This window comes from Cynocephalus volans, chromosome 4, assembly GCF_027409185.1.
Source record: "Cynocephalus volans isolate mCynVol1 chromosome 4, mCynVol1.pri, whole genome shotgun sequence".
NCBI classification, from domain to species: Eukaryota; Metazoa; Chordata; class Mammalia; order Dermoptera; family Cynocephalidae; genus Cynocephalus; species Cynocephalus volans.
Genome location: NC_084463.1, coordinates 148,268,817 through 148,285,074, shown reverse-complemented (window position 1 = coordinate 148,285,074; position 16,258 = coordinate 148,268,817). Strand labels below are relative to the sequence as shown.

The 16,258-nt window shown below is 34.5% G+C and overlaps 1 protein-coding gene and 1 pseudogene across 1 annotated transcript; both read left to right on the top strand.

Annotated features, from left to right (window-relative positions):
* Positions 1–2,049: 2,049 nt before the first annotated feature.
* On the top strand, positions 2,050–3,000 carry LOC134376490 (olfactory receptor 8K3-like). Its single transcript, XM_063095017.1, has one exon. The coding sequence runs from the start codon at positions 2,050–2,052 to the stop codon at positions 2,998–3,000; it is 951 nt and encodes a 316-aa protein (XP_062951087.1).
* A 7,614-nt stretch (positions 3,001–10,614) lies between these two features.
* Positions 10,615–11,561, top strand: LOC134376489 (olfactory receptor 8J2-like; annotated as a pseudogene).
* Positions 11,562–16,258: the final 4,697 nt, after the last annotated feature.

The following is a 16,258-nucleotide window of genomic DNA, read 5'->3' as shown; positions in this document are numbered from 1 at the left end:
TTTCTTGTTTGTATTTTTTTTCTATTTTTAATGGTTTTCCTTGGATTACAGTTAAACTTCAAGATTTATAACAACTTAATTTGAATTGATGCCTACTGTGCTTGAATAGTATACAAAACCTCTTCTCCCTTACAGTTCTGCTTTTACTGTGTGTTGCTATTTTACTGATTACATCTTTATACATTACAGGCCAATTAACTTTAGATTCATAATAATGGTTTTATGTGTTTTCCTTTTGAATCATATAGGAACAAAATTAAAATAAAAATTTACAACTTCCCCCGCAGAGGATTGAATTGTGTCTCCCATAACTCATTGAAGCTTGAATTGTGTCCCCAAGTTTTATGTATTAGGAACTTGGCTCCCACAGTAACTGTTCAAAGGACAGGAAATCCTATTATGGTAAGTGAAGGGTGGAGCCTTGAAAAGGTGATTAGATTGCAGGACCTTGCAGTAGTGAATGGATTGAAAGTGGTGGTCAGGGGCACAGTTCTGAGGGCTTTAAAAGGAGAGAGTCTGTCTTTCTCTCTCGGTCTACTTTCACCATCTTGCAGTGTGAGGGGTCACTGATCTCACCACTAGATGTGCTCCTTGGACTTTGGACTTCCCAGCCTCAAAAACCATAAGCAATAACTTTTGTTTTCTTTATAAATTTTCCAGTTCCATGTATTTTGATATAAGCAACAAAAACGGACTAATACATCCCCTCCCCACATAACACTAGCTTTTGTATCACCTATGCATATTTACCTATTTTGTTACCTTTCCTGTATTTTACTTCTTTGTATGACTTCCAGTTTCTGTCTAGTGCCCTTTTGTTTCATCCTAAAGGATGTCCTTTAGTATTTATCACAGGGCATATCTATTAGTGACAAACTCCTTCAACTTTTGTTTGTTTTAATTTCTCCTTCACTTTTGAAAAATAATTTTGCCAGATATACAAGTATAATTCTTGAGAGACTTATTTTTTCTCATCCCTTTAAATATGTCATGTAGATTTATGTTAGTGTATAGGTCTTTGTAAGTTTTCCATGATTTTAATAATTTTAATATATCTTTTAATGACAGTAACATTGAATATTATTGCACCTTTTATCTTCTCAAATATCTTGACATCATTTTCACTGATATTTGTTATTTGTCCCTGTTTCCTGTGTTGCCCCATAAACTGAAAGTAATACCTAAAGCATTAATTATATTCAACATAATAACCTCTGTTAAGAATACTTCATAAGATGCTATGTAAAACACACTTTATTTCATCAGGTTGTTTCATTACTAGTGATGCTAAATTAATCCTTTGATTAAAATACTTTTTTAATTTGTTTTTTTTTTTGGAACATAGTTTATTGTACATAGCTATGTGGTACAGAATTGTTCAATATGTGATGTTGAAATCAAAATAATTAATATATTCATCATTAAACACTGTAATCGATTTTGATAAAATTGTAAAGGCTAGATCAGTTTAAAGTTATGATGCATGTTTTGTATCTAACAAGTGATATGTGGGACAAATTTTTGGCACAGTACAAATATTATGTTGTGAACAGATTTTTCACCATTGACAATAAAATTATTCAGTGAAGATTATGCTATTTTTCAGTTACCTTTTGGCTTTAGCTTATATCTCATTAGCAGGGCACTGCATTCAGATATTCTTGGGAGAAGGCAAAATTACTGTTGACTTTGATAATGTTGTCCATTTATGAAAAGATAGTTTAATCTTCTAAATTTATAAGATTTTTTTAATTGAAACGTATTTGATTGTACATATCCATGGGGGTACAAAGTTGAATATCAATACCTGTGTGTAATATGTGATTCTCAAGACAGAATAATTAGTAATGATTTGGAGACATGTAATAAACACATATATATGTATATATATATACCTATGTGTGTTTATATATATATATATGTATAGGTATAGGTATATATGCGTACATATATATGTATGTATATGTGTGTGTGTGTATATTTCTAAAAATATATAATAATTATTCTTTTATTTTTCCCCAGCCTAGATTTCCCGAATGGCCTGCATTCATGGACAACCACAATCGAACGATGCTGAATGAATTCATTCTAATGGGAATCACAGACCTCCCTGAGCTTCAGGCTTCATTATTTGGGCTCTTCTTCATTGTATACATGGTCTCACTGGTTGGTAACCTAGGCTTGATCATCCTCTCAAACATAGATTCAAGGCTACAAACACCCATGTACTTTTTCCTTAAACACCTGGCTTTTACTGATCTTGGTTATTCGACAGCTGTGGGACCCAGAATGTTGGTAAATATTGTTGTAGATGAACATACGATCTCCTATAATTCATGTGCTACCCAGCTCATGTTCTTCAGCATATTTATCACTAGTGAAATTTTTGTTCTGTCAACAATGGCCTATGACCGCTATGTGGCCATCTGTAAGCCTTTGCTCTACACAGTCATCATGTCACAAACATTATGTAGGGGGCTGGTGGCAATACTTTATCTCTACAGTGTGATTTTGTCTTTGTTGACCATCATAAAAATTTTTCATTCATCATTTTGTGGCCATAATATCATTAGACATTTCTACTGTGATAGTCTGCCACTGATTTCTTTGCTGTGTTCAGACACACATGAAATTAAATTGATAATTCTGGTCTTTTCATCTTTCAATTTGATTTCATCTCTCCTGATAGTCTTTGCATCCTACATTCAGATCCTTGTCACCATCCTCAGGATGAACTCTGCAGAAGGCAGATGCAAGGCCTTCTCCACCTGTGGATCTCACCTGACAGTGATAGTCATATTCTACGGTACACTATTCTTTATGTATGTTCAACCCAAATCCAGTCATTCCTATTATACTGATAAAGTGGCCTCGTTATTTTACACTTTGGTCATACCCATGCTGAATCCCATGATCTACAGTTTGAGGAGCAAAGAGGTGAAAAATGCCCTACATAGAACATGGAAAATGTGTGCAAATACTATATTTAAAATTATGTAGGGTATGGCTACAATAAATTATGCAACAACCAATATATATTATAATTGCTATTGCTTTAACCTTGTACTGTTGTCTCCATGGGATGATCAAGAATCAACATGTGACAAGCACAGAAATAATGAAACATTTTAACTTTTTGCAACCAGTGGCTATCATTAGCATATGACTAATCACTGCTCATACTTCAGATATTAAACTATATTTAGTTTCTAGTCCATACCTCAGATATTAAACTATATTTAGTTTCTAGTCCAGATTAGGGGTCATTTCTACATATTCTCACCTGTAGCCTGTTTTCATGTCTCTTCCTCTAAGTTATTATTATTATTATTATTTTTTAATCACAGACTCTGTATATTCCATTCACTACTTTATCTTTTGTGCCTCGGACAGTAAAAGGCACATAACAGATCCCCAATAAATTCAAAAACCATATACTGTTAAGTTCAATAAACATAAAATATTAAATTATACCACCAAATTTCTCCATTTGTGAAGCTTACAGAGAATACAGAAAATAGGCAGAATAAGAAGTTATATAGCATGATAGATGATATTGAGCCAAACAAAAAAAGAATTGAACAAGTAAAAATGGGAGTTAAATTGTTAAATTAGTTTGTCAGGGGAGCCTTCTGAGAAAATGACATTGAAACAAACACTTGCAGAATTCAGTGAGGAGCCTGTGTGGATATCTAGGGGAAGACTCTTCCCAGGTGAGAAATCTATTAGTGCAAAAGTTCTTAAATAACAATAAGACTGTAGTGATGAGGAACAACAGAGTCAAAGGTGGTTGGAGCATAAAATACAATTAAGAAATAGACTGCACAATGATTGATTTGTAAAGTAAAACTTGACCAAGTAGGACTATATAGGCCATTGTCAAACTTGCCTTTTGTTTTGATTGATTGCGGAAGCACTGTAGGATTTTTAGCTAAAGAGTGATGTGATCTTTGTTTAATGGACAGCTGTGAGTGTTGTGCAAATAATAGATTGCAGAATGTTAAGAATTGAAAATGGAAAACCCTGTGGGGTTTTAATTATGACATTTCAGAAGAAGACAAAGGCATATGCCAGGATGGAAACAGTCAGGGGATGAGAAGTAATCAGAATCTTGATATAAGTTTATAAAAAGTCAATATATTTACTTATTTTTATGTGGATGAAAAAGGCATTTAAAAAGTTAATTATTAAAAAAAAAGAAAGGAAAGAATACTTTCAGAGCTCACTTTAATATATGCTGATTAGTCTCCTCTGCTACCAACTAATATGGGGTAATAGATAATCGATTTAATGACTGACTAAAACAAGAAAAAGTAAAAAAAAAAACAAAGGCAATATATGTGAAGCAATAATTTTTGAAACACTGACATGAGACAACAAAGGAGAGTTTTTTCTAAAAGATGGAAAACTGATGAGATGAATCCTGTGACATCCCCACCTTCATGTCTTCAGAGTATCCAGAGTGCAGTGCAAAAATGGCAAACCCAAATGAAAAGTAGAACTCCACTAAATTATGTGTTTTTTATTGTTTTACAGATGCGTATATATGTTAAAACTTGTCAAATTTGACATTTTCTGTATGTGCAGTTTCTTATATTCAGTGCTATCACAATTTACTTAATTACTAACCATGCCAACAAATAAGAACAAAGACAAACCAAAAAGGCAATACTAGAAAAACACAACCCACAAAGTCACAGCCTGGCTACATCACAGATAATGTGACTGATAATTCAACAATAAATTTACAGCACAATAACTTATGTATAGTAAAACAATGCAAATAAACATGCATTTTAGGCAGACGTATTAATAATGCAGACATTATATAAAGCACAGTTGAATATGTATCCAGGAGGGCAACAATAATAGAAGTAGGTATTGGACATTATGGAAAACAAGAAATATTGAAATGCAATAAAGGCAAATACAACAAAATAGAATCCTAAACAGACAGATGAAAATTCACTATGAATGCAAATGAGAATATGAGTAACGAATTTCTCTTTCTGTGGTCATGTGTGTGTGTGTGTGTATACATATATATGTATGTATGTATACACATGCACACATATGATTTTCCTTGGCTTAAGCTATTGTTGGGGCCAGCAGGATAGAAACCCGAGAGGCAGGCTGGCAGCCTGGAGATTGGGGCAAGAGTTAAGGCTGGAGTCTTGAGTGCAAAGGTGGGAAACTCAGGCAGAATTTTGATGTAGCTGTCTGGAGGGATGAATCAGTTCTTTGGGTGACGTCAGTCTTTGATCAAAAGCCCTTAAACTAATTAGATGAAGCACATCCACATTCTGAAGGGTCATCTGCAGAACTCAAAGTCTAACAACTTAAACTTTTATCAAAACTAAAAAAAATGCCTTCACAGTAACACCTAGACTGATGATTGAGCAAACAACTGGGCACCATAGCATAGCCAAGTGTATACATATAAAATTAACCATCACAGTGAAGAAAAAAAAAAAGGAAACCCAAAAAGAAAGAAAGCTAACCAAGAACAAAAGGTAGAAATTCAATAAGCAAACAAAGATATAAATCTAACTCACTTATGGTGACTACAAATTGTTCTGGGCAATTAATAAACACTCCCTGCATTCTTGTTAAGTTTCCAAATGCTTCAGGGATGATCAACAAATTGCTTGCATGTCCTCAGGAAGAATCTCAAAGGGTGAAAAGAAATCTATAAGTTGTTTTTACCATCTCTTGTTAAGAAGCACCAGAGGCAGTCAAGACAGAGCTTCATTACAGGTAAAAACAGAATATTTATGTTTCACATGAGGCCTTATGTTGCCAATACCCAAATATCCAAAGTTCCAGTGGCATATGAAGGATAATCCTTTTATTCCATGGCAAAGCCATAGGAAAATACCAGAACATGTGATTCACTTCTGTGTGCATTCTAGAATTTGAAAATACCTGAGCAGAATAGGACCACTCTCCTTTTTCTTCAGATTAATTTGCAAATATTTTTATAAATGCTAATAAAAACTTTGAAATGCCATTGCTATATGGCTTATGTAGTATTTATATTTCTTATAAATATTTAATTATATGGATAATAGGTCAAAAAGAGTAAATAAAACATAACTAAAGACAGGAACTAAAAATATAAATAGAGTAGAATTATGAAATTAATTAAATTAGTGTATATTGAAATAAACATGCAAATCTTTCTTTTTTCTGATCTCTTGATAAGAAAACAAGGCAGTGGGGGTCTGGTCTATATCACATTGAGATACTAAAAGCATGTTTTGGAAGTTAAGAGACTTTTAAGTACCCGCTTGATAGTAATGGTACAATGAACAGCGTGTTCAGTTTCCACTGGATTATGATAGAAAGCAGACAGAACTCTCTGAAAGAGTGTAGCTTTACAGAAATACAAATCAGATAATAAACCCAGAAAGTAAACTAACAAAAATGAATTTAATGCTTTCCATAGAACTGTAAAACTAGTGAGAAAATGATCTTTTTCCTTCTCTTGTCTTATATTAAAATCATCACTCACCAATATATTTTTTTCCTTTAGCCTTTTATCATGACAACAGAACAAGATATATATTGCTTATTTTTCCATCTATTAAAACATTTTTTCTTCTGATTATAACATAGTGTTAATGATATAAGAAAGACATGTGCATGGGGACAGGGTAAGATAGAAGCTCACGACCTAATAAGCAATGCTTTACGTGAGGTAAGAGTGGTTTCCTATAAACACTTTTATAATTCGGAGTTATAAAATTATTTTCTTCTATTTCCTTTCATATAGCTTACTCAGAAACTTATGAAAGTAATATTTTCTTTGTAACCAGATCAATTCTATTTGTTTTTCTTTTATTTTTTACAGAAGGATTCATGGATGCTCACAACTCTTTTAAGCTACTAATTTTTTTTTTGTTTCTAGGCCTGCCATCCTCATTCTACTCTGGTAAGTTTTTAAACTTTTTTTTTTAATGGTGGCTTAGTAGGGATACTGATATACATCTTTTCTATACTAAGTTGTTTTTCACCATTATATGCTAACTCATAGTATGAATAAGTTATTTTGGCCTTAATATGCAGACAGACTTAAAATACGATCTCAGCATCCATACATATTTATATTTACACACACACACACACACACACACACACACACACACACACACGCACATACACTTATATGCATACACACGCACATATATAATTGTTGGTGTATTTTATCTTGCCAGTACGTTCTTGTGTATAGAGCAATTTAATTTTTTTTTTCTTTAAGGTGGTGGATCTCTTTATTTAAAAAGAATTTTTATAAAAATTTATTATATAAAATCTATTCCAATTTCTTCACTTTCTCCCAATTAATTCAATTTCCCTAGTTCTTCTATTACCAAACAAATCTAACGTGTTATAAATAAGTTAGTACATGTCAGTAATAGTGAAAATACCCAGGGGGACGGATATATTTTAGATTTTAAGTAAACTTGTATTAAATATTTTAAGATAGAAGATAAGTTAACCAAACAAACAGCACATTGATACTCCAATTATAGAAGGCGAGTACTGGGGTCAGAGATGTGGATGGCACATAATTCTATTTGTTGTCTTAGCGAGAATAAGAAATTAAGTCACACAAGAAGAATTTACATGTGGTGCATAAAGAATACCCATTTCAGGGACCAGATTGTGTCCAATTAAACAAAACAAAACAAAATACAATAACAAAAAGCCCACTATGTACTTGATATTTGAGGGATACTTCTACATACCATAAATAAATTCAACATTTAATTTTGTTTTTACATTTTTATTTACCAATAATTTTACTATATTGGTTGACATATAAATTATTTCTATTCAAAAACTAAATTGAAGAAATATTTTTAAGAAATGATAATTGCTCTTAACAGGAACTAATGTGAACTCAAATTAGACTCTGAGAAAAAATAGAAGAAAAAAAAGGCTGTTCTCCAGAAACTTAACTTTAGTGACATATATTTACTGAAATTAAAAGCAAGCCTAGCTCTGCTGTCAGTCATACTTTAGTACAGTAGGGAATTAATAATAGATAAGGATATTAAACATTTGCAAATACTCTCCCTAACCAAAGCTAGTTGCACAAATTCATAGTAGACAATCAATAAATACTGTTGTTGATCATTTTCTTTTTTGTTGTTAAATTAATGATAAGCTTATAAAATATATATGTAGAGTGAACAATGCACTGAGTTGCTTTGTGTGCAGCAATCACACAAGAAATACTTTGACCGAGGCATTGTCACAGTGTTTTCCATCACAAGCTAACCTGCATATAAAATATGCAATTTTTTTATGTGCAGTGAGATGGTTGGTGCAACACAATCCCATCATCTCAACACACTCATATTTCATGTATTGAATAAAGTATATTCACATTAAAACAAATAAACACAGAAGACGTGAGAGAGAATCTGTTTTTAGGAGAGCATGTTCTGTTCTGTTAAATATACAGCTAGATATTGTGTGTCCCAGTTTTTTAATATACAAAACTGTGATTCACTCACTATTTCCATTTCAATTGTAAAAGTGCTCAGTAGGGTGGAATGTGTTACTGAGACTGAAATAAGAAATTACAATAAAAATAATTCAAAACACACTATTAACAATAAATTAAGGTAACATCAATTTCACATTTGCTTGTTTCCAGGTTCTGTGCCAGTAAACCTAAATGTTCTCGTTACCCCATTTAATTTGCACAATACAAGAATATAAGTGCTTGAAAAAATCACACACATCTAGTAATTCTTTGACTAACAACCAAGCAAACAACAAAACACATAAAAAAAATCAGAAAAAACAAACCCGTAAAACAAGGATGTTTAGAACATACCATTAACCAACATCTTACACAGATTCTTGGAATCACTTTACCTCACTGAGCCTCAAATGACTCATTGAACATGAAAATAATTATATCCATATTCTTGTGCATGCCTGCAAAATAATGAGATAATTACTTGAATATGCCTACTATAATTCTAAGTACATGTTACTTGCCAAATCAATATTAGCATTCTCTCCCAGTCTTTTCTCTATACAAGAAAACTGAAGTAATCAAACTTTAGCAAAAAAACACGTAAGTAATGAAAACTTTTTTTGTTGTTGTTCTTTTCATGACCGGCACTCAGCCAGTGAATGCACCGGCCAGTCCTATATAGGATCCGAACCCACGGCAGGAGCGTCGCTGCGCTCCCAGTGCTGCACTCTCCTGAGTGCGCCACAGGCTCGGCCCCTAGTAATGAAAACTTTTAATAAATCAGAAGGAAAGAAATACCACAGTGGTGTGTTGGACTTGCAGAGAGAGAGAACATACCTTGGGAACTGAGTGGAGTGGGGGGGGGACAGGGGGAGGGAGGTTGGGGATAATTGACTGTGGGACATGGGGTAAAAACACAATTTGTGGTAATGTGCATACTGCCAGTATGGATCTGGCCTTCACATCTTGGTCAGGAGGGGTGACAATCAGCTTTGTATCTCATGAATATTATTAACTAATAAAAAGGATCTAATCAAGTAAAGTAGAAGAGGTAAAGGCTGGAAAAGAAAGGGCAAGAAGAGCTGCTGGCAAGAGCAATAGAGGAGTCTGAGTAACCAGAATTCAGAGATAGGACAAAACTGGCTTATTTGGTATAAGAAATGACGTGTGATTAAATAAAAAGGATTTAGTTTCAGGATGACACTTAGAGGAATAGTACTGAGGCATAGGTATTTTGTGGCTGCTGATTCAGATTGGTGTTATAATAATTGATCAGGAAAATTCCAGGGTACTGAAAGTGTTTCCAACAGAAATATTGAAATTCCCATATTGCAAACAGGTATTGATATTCAAAATTGTACTCCACAGATATTTACAGTCAACTATATTCCAAGAAAAATACTAAATAAATAAATAAAATAATTAAATGTAACTCAGTGAGATAAAGCACCACAATGTAGGACTCATATTTAACTTGCAGAAATTCTGGTTTGTAAAGTATGTGGGGGATATGCCAGTGTAATAACCATTGGATATATGGTAATAATTTTAAAAAAGAAAAGAAAAGAAAAGAAAATCCCCAAATTGCCTGATGACAAGTAATGGGCTGGAGAAGACACTTATGGAAGCTAAGAAAAAGATAACTTGAGATCCCTGTTGCACATCAACTTCCTAAAACCTGCTCTGTTTCATCACTGTAAACACACACACACAGAAACCCCACAAATGTGTGTGCTTGTGCATTCATGTATATGTATAAATATGTCTATATACACATATATGAATGCATGCATATTCATCCAATACCACTTGTTAATATAACTTATACATGTATAATAATATTCACTCTACGTATTCTATATAAAACAGTGAATAAATAGTTTGTTTAAATAGTTCTCAAACCTTGTTTCTTGTGAGTATGTATTTTTCTAGCCATCTTTTGGCTAGAAAAATAAGATCTTTCAATTAAGATCTGAAAATTTTAATGGTTTGTCAAACAAAACAATCTAATTCTAAATAAAACATTTAACAGCCTACCATCTAAAGGGAAAATAATGATTTATTACCTATTAATTTCCTTTCATTTTTCCCATTCAAAGATGAACACAACAGAATAAATGGCTTCTGGCAATCTCACCCCGGTGACCGAGTTCATTCTTATGGGTGTCTCAGACTGTCCAGAGCTCCAGATCCCCCTCTTCCTGGTCTTCCTGGGGATCTATGGACTGACTGTGACAGGAAACCTGTGCATCATCACCCTCACCAGTGTTGACTCCCAACTTCAAACCATCATGTGCTTTTTTCTCCGTCACTTGGCTATCATCAGTCTTGGCAATTCTACCACCATTGCCCCTAAAATGCTGGTTAACATCTTAGTTACCAGGAAAACCATATCTTACTATGGATGTGCAGCTCAGATGGGTGGATTCTTACCTTTTACTGCCGCTGACATTTTCATGCTGTCAGCAATGGCCTATGACCACTATGTGGCTATTTGCAACCCCCTGCTGTACATGGTGGTGGTGTCTCCGCAGATCTGCCGTCTGCTGGTTTTACTCACATACCTCCAAAGTCTGACCACAGCAGTGACTGTCACTTCCTGTGTGTTCTTCTTGTCATTCTGCTCTTCCAACATAATCAACCATTTCTATGGTGATGACGTTCCTTTGTTAGCCTTGTCTTGTTCTAAAACCTACATTCCGGAAACAGCAGTATTTACCTTTTTAGGAACCAACTTATGTTTCTCGTTTCTCCATGATTGTTGTTCTCGTATCCTACTTCAACATTATCCTTGGCATTCTGAGGACACGTTCCTCAGAGGGACGACAAAAAGCCTTTTCCACCTGCGCTTCTCACGTGATGGCTGTCTCTGTGTTCTACGGGACTCTTGTTTTCATGTATTTGCAACCAAGGACCAACCACGCATTAGATACTGACAAAATGGCCTCGGTCTGCTACACCCTAGTAATACCAGTGCTGAACCCCATGATTTAAGGATGTGAAGCCTGCACTGAGGAAATTCCTGGATAACCCACCGCTGTCGTTTAAACTAATGTACATTTAAAACTAAAACTATCTTCACTTAAGAATTTTCATTTCCTCCTGAAAACACTGCTGCTAAAAGAAGTGGAAATAAATGGTTAGACCCTTCATTAATTTCAGTGGAGTAATTTTTATTTTTTTATCACAACCTCATAATTCCAAACAAGAATATAACACAAATAATAAATAATAACTTGAAAATGTGCACATTTTATAAATAAAATGTGAGTTACTAAAGGGTTTGTATAATTTCTAGTGAAGGAAGATGAATCGTGATAGCAGATGGTAGAGCTGTGTGAGGATCATTTCTTGGAAAGTCGCCAAGACACAGATCATCTTCCTTGCAACAGACATCTTTTGTTCAATTATTAAATATTATACATTTTTTTACAGTATGTTACAAACCAAATCCTCAACTTCTGTGGTGAAAAATAAACTTTTATGAGGAAAAAATTAACTTCTTCATGAGAAAAAAATAAACTTTTACGATAAAATAAAAATTAAACCAAAAGTGCTCAATACATATGGAAATATGACATGCGGAAAAGCAGGGTAAATGAATAATAAAGAAAATTTTCCTTTATCAACCTTTTCACTTCGTGCCTGTACACAAACCATAATGTTGATATATAATCAACTTTTTAAATTCAGTACATTTTAGCATTTATTTCTACATGTTTTTTGGATACACTGTTTTGTGCCCATACATGCATATTCTACACAGTGATTCACTTAGGGTAGATTGCATAGTCTTGTGCCCTTTAGTCTACAACTTTTCCTCCTCTTTCTCTCTGCTCCCCTCCCCTCTCTGACCACTGGTAACCATCATTCTACTCTATACTTCTAAAAGAACCACTTTTTTTTTTTTTTTAGGTTTTGCATGCAGGTGATACCATGTGCTATGTGTCTTTATTTCTGACTTACTTCACTTAATGTAATGGTTTCAGTTTCCACCCATGTTGCTGCAAGTGATACAATATCATTTTTGTTATAGCCAAGTATTATTCCATCTTACATATATATACCAAAGGTTTTTTTTTTTTTTTTTTTTTTTTTTTAATCCATTCATCCATTGATGGGCATTTTGGTTGATTCCACCTTTTGGCTATTGTCAATAGTGCTGTGATGAAAATAGGAGTACAAGTGTCTTTTTGATAATTAATTTCATTTCCTTTGGGTATATGCCCACTAGTGGGATACCTGGGTCTAAGTGTAGATCTATTTTTAGTTTTCTGAGGAACCTCCATACCGTTTTCCACATTCCCTGTACCAATATGCACTCCTACCAGCTACATATGTCGGAGAGTTCCTTATTCTCTGCACCCTCGCCAGCATTTTATATTTTCTGTATTGTTAATAATAGCCATTCTAACTGGAGTAAAATGATATTTCATTTCATTTACATTTCTCTTATGATTAGGGATGTCGAGCATTTTTTCATGTGCTTGTTGGCCATTTGTATGTCTTCCTTTGAGAAATGTCTGTTAAGGCCCTTTGCCCATTTGTTCATTGAATTATCAGGTTTTTTAAAAAAAATTTTTGCTCTTCAGTCAGTTAGGTTCCTTATATGCTCTGGATATTAGCCCCTTGTCTGATGTGTACTTTGCAAACACTTTCTCCCATCCTGTAGGTTGTATCTTTGTTATCGTGTCACTTGCTGTGCAGAAGGTTTTTAGTTTGATGTTGTCTAATTTATATATGTTTGCTTCAGTTGCCTGTGCCTTTGTAGTCTCCCTCAAAAAACACCACCCACTCCCATTTCCTGTAGTGTTTCCCCTATGTTTTCTTCTAATAGTCTCATAGTTTGGCGGCTTAAATTTAGGCCTTTAATGCACTTTTTAGTTGATTCTTGTGCATGTGAGAGATAGGGATCTGGTTTCAATCTTCTGCTTGTGACTATCCAGTTTTCCCAGCCCCGTTTATTGAAGAGGCCATCCTTTCCCCGCTGCAGGTTCTTAGAAACATTGTTGAAAATCAGTTGGCTAGAAGTGTGTGGGTTTATTTGAGGATTCTTACACATTCCATTAGTCAATTTGTCTGCTATTATGCCAGTATCGTGCTGTTTTGTTACTACAACTTGTAGTGTATTTTGAAGTCAGTGTGTATGATGCCTCCACTCTGTTCTTTTTGTTCCAAATTGCTTAAGCTATGCAGGGTATTTTGTGATTCCATACAAATTTTAAGATTGTTTTTTTTTTCTATTTCTGTGAAGAATATCATTGGTATTTTGACAGAGATTGCACTGAATGTATCATTTGATTTGGGTAATGTGGACATTTTGGTGATTAATTCTTCTGACCCATAAAAAGGAGATATCTTTCCTTTCTTTTTTGACCTTTTCTATTTTTTTCACCAATGTTTTATAGTTTTTATTGTAGACGCTTTCACTTCCTTGGTTAAATTTACTCCTAGATATTTAATTGTTTTGGTATCTATTATGAATGTGATTGCATTTTTGATTTCTTCTTTGGCTATTTCATTGTTGGCATATAGGAAGTCTTGAATTTTGTGTGTTGACTTTGTATCTTGCCACTTCACTGAATTTATTTAGTAGTTCTACTAACTTTTTGTGGAGCTTTTAGGGTTCTCAAACTGTTAGGCAGAGTTAATTGTCTTTGCTGTGAAACCATAACATCAAACACCAATATTTCTAGCATTTTAATTTAGTGTTATTTTTGAGTGAAATATATTAGATCACTCCCCCACCCCAAAGTCATTGCTCTAAAAGTATCACCAATTCTAAGAGCATTTCTGGCCAAAGTAAAATAAAAAGTTTGACAGTTACTATGTGCCACATCTCTGTACATGTAAGATGCTACTAACATACAATGGAAGGAGAAAAACTGGGGACTAAAGTGAGGAAAAGTCAGTGTCTAGAAAGAAACTACATTTATGATGTATTTCAGTAAGGTCAGAAATGACCAAAATTTAGAGGCTGTGGTACTTAGATTAGTGAGTCAACTGCTAACTTCACTCTTAAATCAGAATTGCTAAAAGCAACCATAAAATTACACTATATAGAGAACATGTGCAGATTTAAGGGAAATTTTGGCAATAGTTTGACAGCATTAACTTATAAGATTTTCATTTTATGTATTTATGCCTTTTTTAAAAAAAGTCACTATATTACGTATGTATTTGGCTTTACCAGCTGATATACTTCCAAATGGAGAAGTATACTAGTGGAAAATGATTTTTTTTAGGGTCTGGCTAGGTGAACGGAATTGGAGTCACAGGACTAAACTCACACTTGCCTGTACAGCAATCCTTTACATGTTGTTAGGTACACTAAGGCCAATGGTGAGAACAGTACTTTTTATCTTCTAATTTGGTTTATACATTTGAATTTTCTAAAAATAATTATGTTGTCTCTTGTATTAGTTTCCTAATACATGAGACTCTTGACATCTCAAGGCCTTAATTACATCAGCAAATTTCTTTTTCTATGGAAGGTAACATGTTCACTATTTCTGGACAAGGACGTTGGCATTTTTTGAGGGCATAATTTTTCTGCCTATTGCATCTCTTGTCATATTTTGTGAAACTGAACAATCTTGCACCTTTCCTATTTATCAGAGATCATTGATGTAATTTTACAAAAGTTTAAATACTGTATACCCTTTCTACATTATTTAGCTGAAAGTTTGTGCTAAACAAAATATACACAGAACTGTCTTTGAATAAAGGAGAAACAAAAACCATTCATTTCAAAAGTTCCAAAAGTGTGAACACTCATACACACCCACTCATACCACACTCATCACACTTTTATTCAGATGCATGAATCAGCTCAATCAACCAACTGGACACCTCGGCCAAGCACAAGTTTTCAATAAAGCAAGATAGTAAAACTAATTTCTCAATTCTCATCTCATATTGGTCAAAGTTAACCCCTTGGGGCATTAACTCAGCTGCTCTTCAAGGTCATGCCTACCTGGGTGCCCAGGAGGTACATGGTATCTTGTATTCAAATATTAACAGCAAAACCTTGCTGATGTTAGGGGACAGAAGATGTGCAGGAAACAGTGGTGGAGCAATGCCCTCTATGATAAATCCTGTGAAATTAGTAAAGAAACTCATAAAGCAACCACAAAGGACCTTCATTCTGTAGCTGTAGCAAGGGCAATAGCCCTGACCCCATTCCACGATCCAGCACTGCCCTGGACAGAAAACATTACAAGTGTGCAAATTTTGGATGGGGCACACACTGAATCCCTTTGTGAACTTGAGTATTATTCAAGTCATCAAACTTCCCTAAATTCAGAAGTATACTAAAAGCCGTTTTACAAATTAAAACCCACAAAACTGATGGGAGGATCATGTTATTTACCTAGAAATCCATTTTGTTTCAAAAGACTGTGATTATATATCTCAATATTTTGTGTAGATCCCAAGGCTTTCCAGTATTGAAGACTTTTCCATTATGTCAAGTGTGAGGAGCTGCCCGAAATCGCCATTACAAGATGGCGCTGATTTCCGGTGGAGGGCAGGGCTGCTCGGTAACACGCCTGGGCCGATTAGGCAGCCACCAATAAGGTAGGAGCACGTCCTAGGCGAGGAGCAGTCTCTATATAAAGGGCGCGGGTTCCCTCGCTCGGGGTCTCCATTTTTGGCAAGCTTATGCTCTCCCTCTCAAGATGCATTAAAGCTGATCTGCAGAAGGATCCTTTGTGTGCCGCGTCGTTCTTGCTGGCGAGACGGTAGCGCGGGACATTTGGT

Excerpts from the sequence above, each read along its gene's own strand:
- LOC134376490 (XM_063095017.1), top strand. The coding sequence starts at position 2,050 with ATGGACAACCACAATCGAACGATGCTGAATGAATTCATTCTAATGGGA.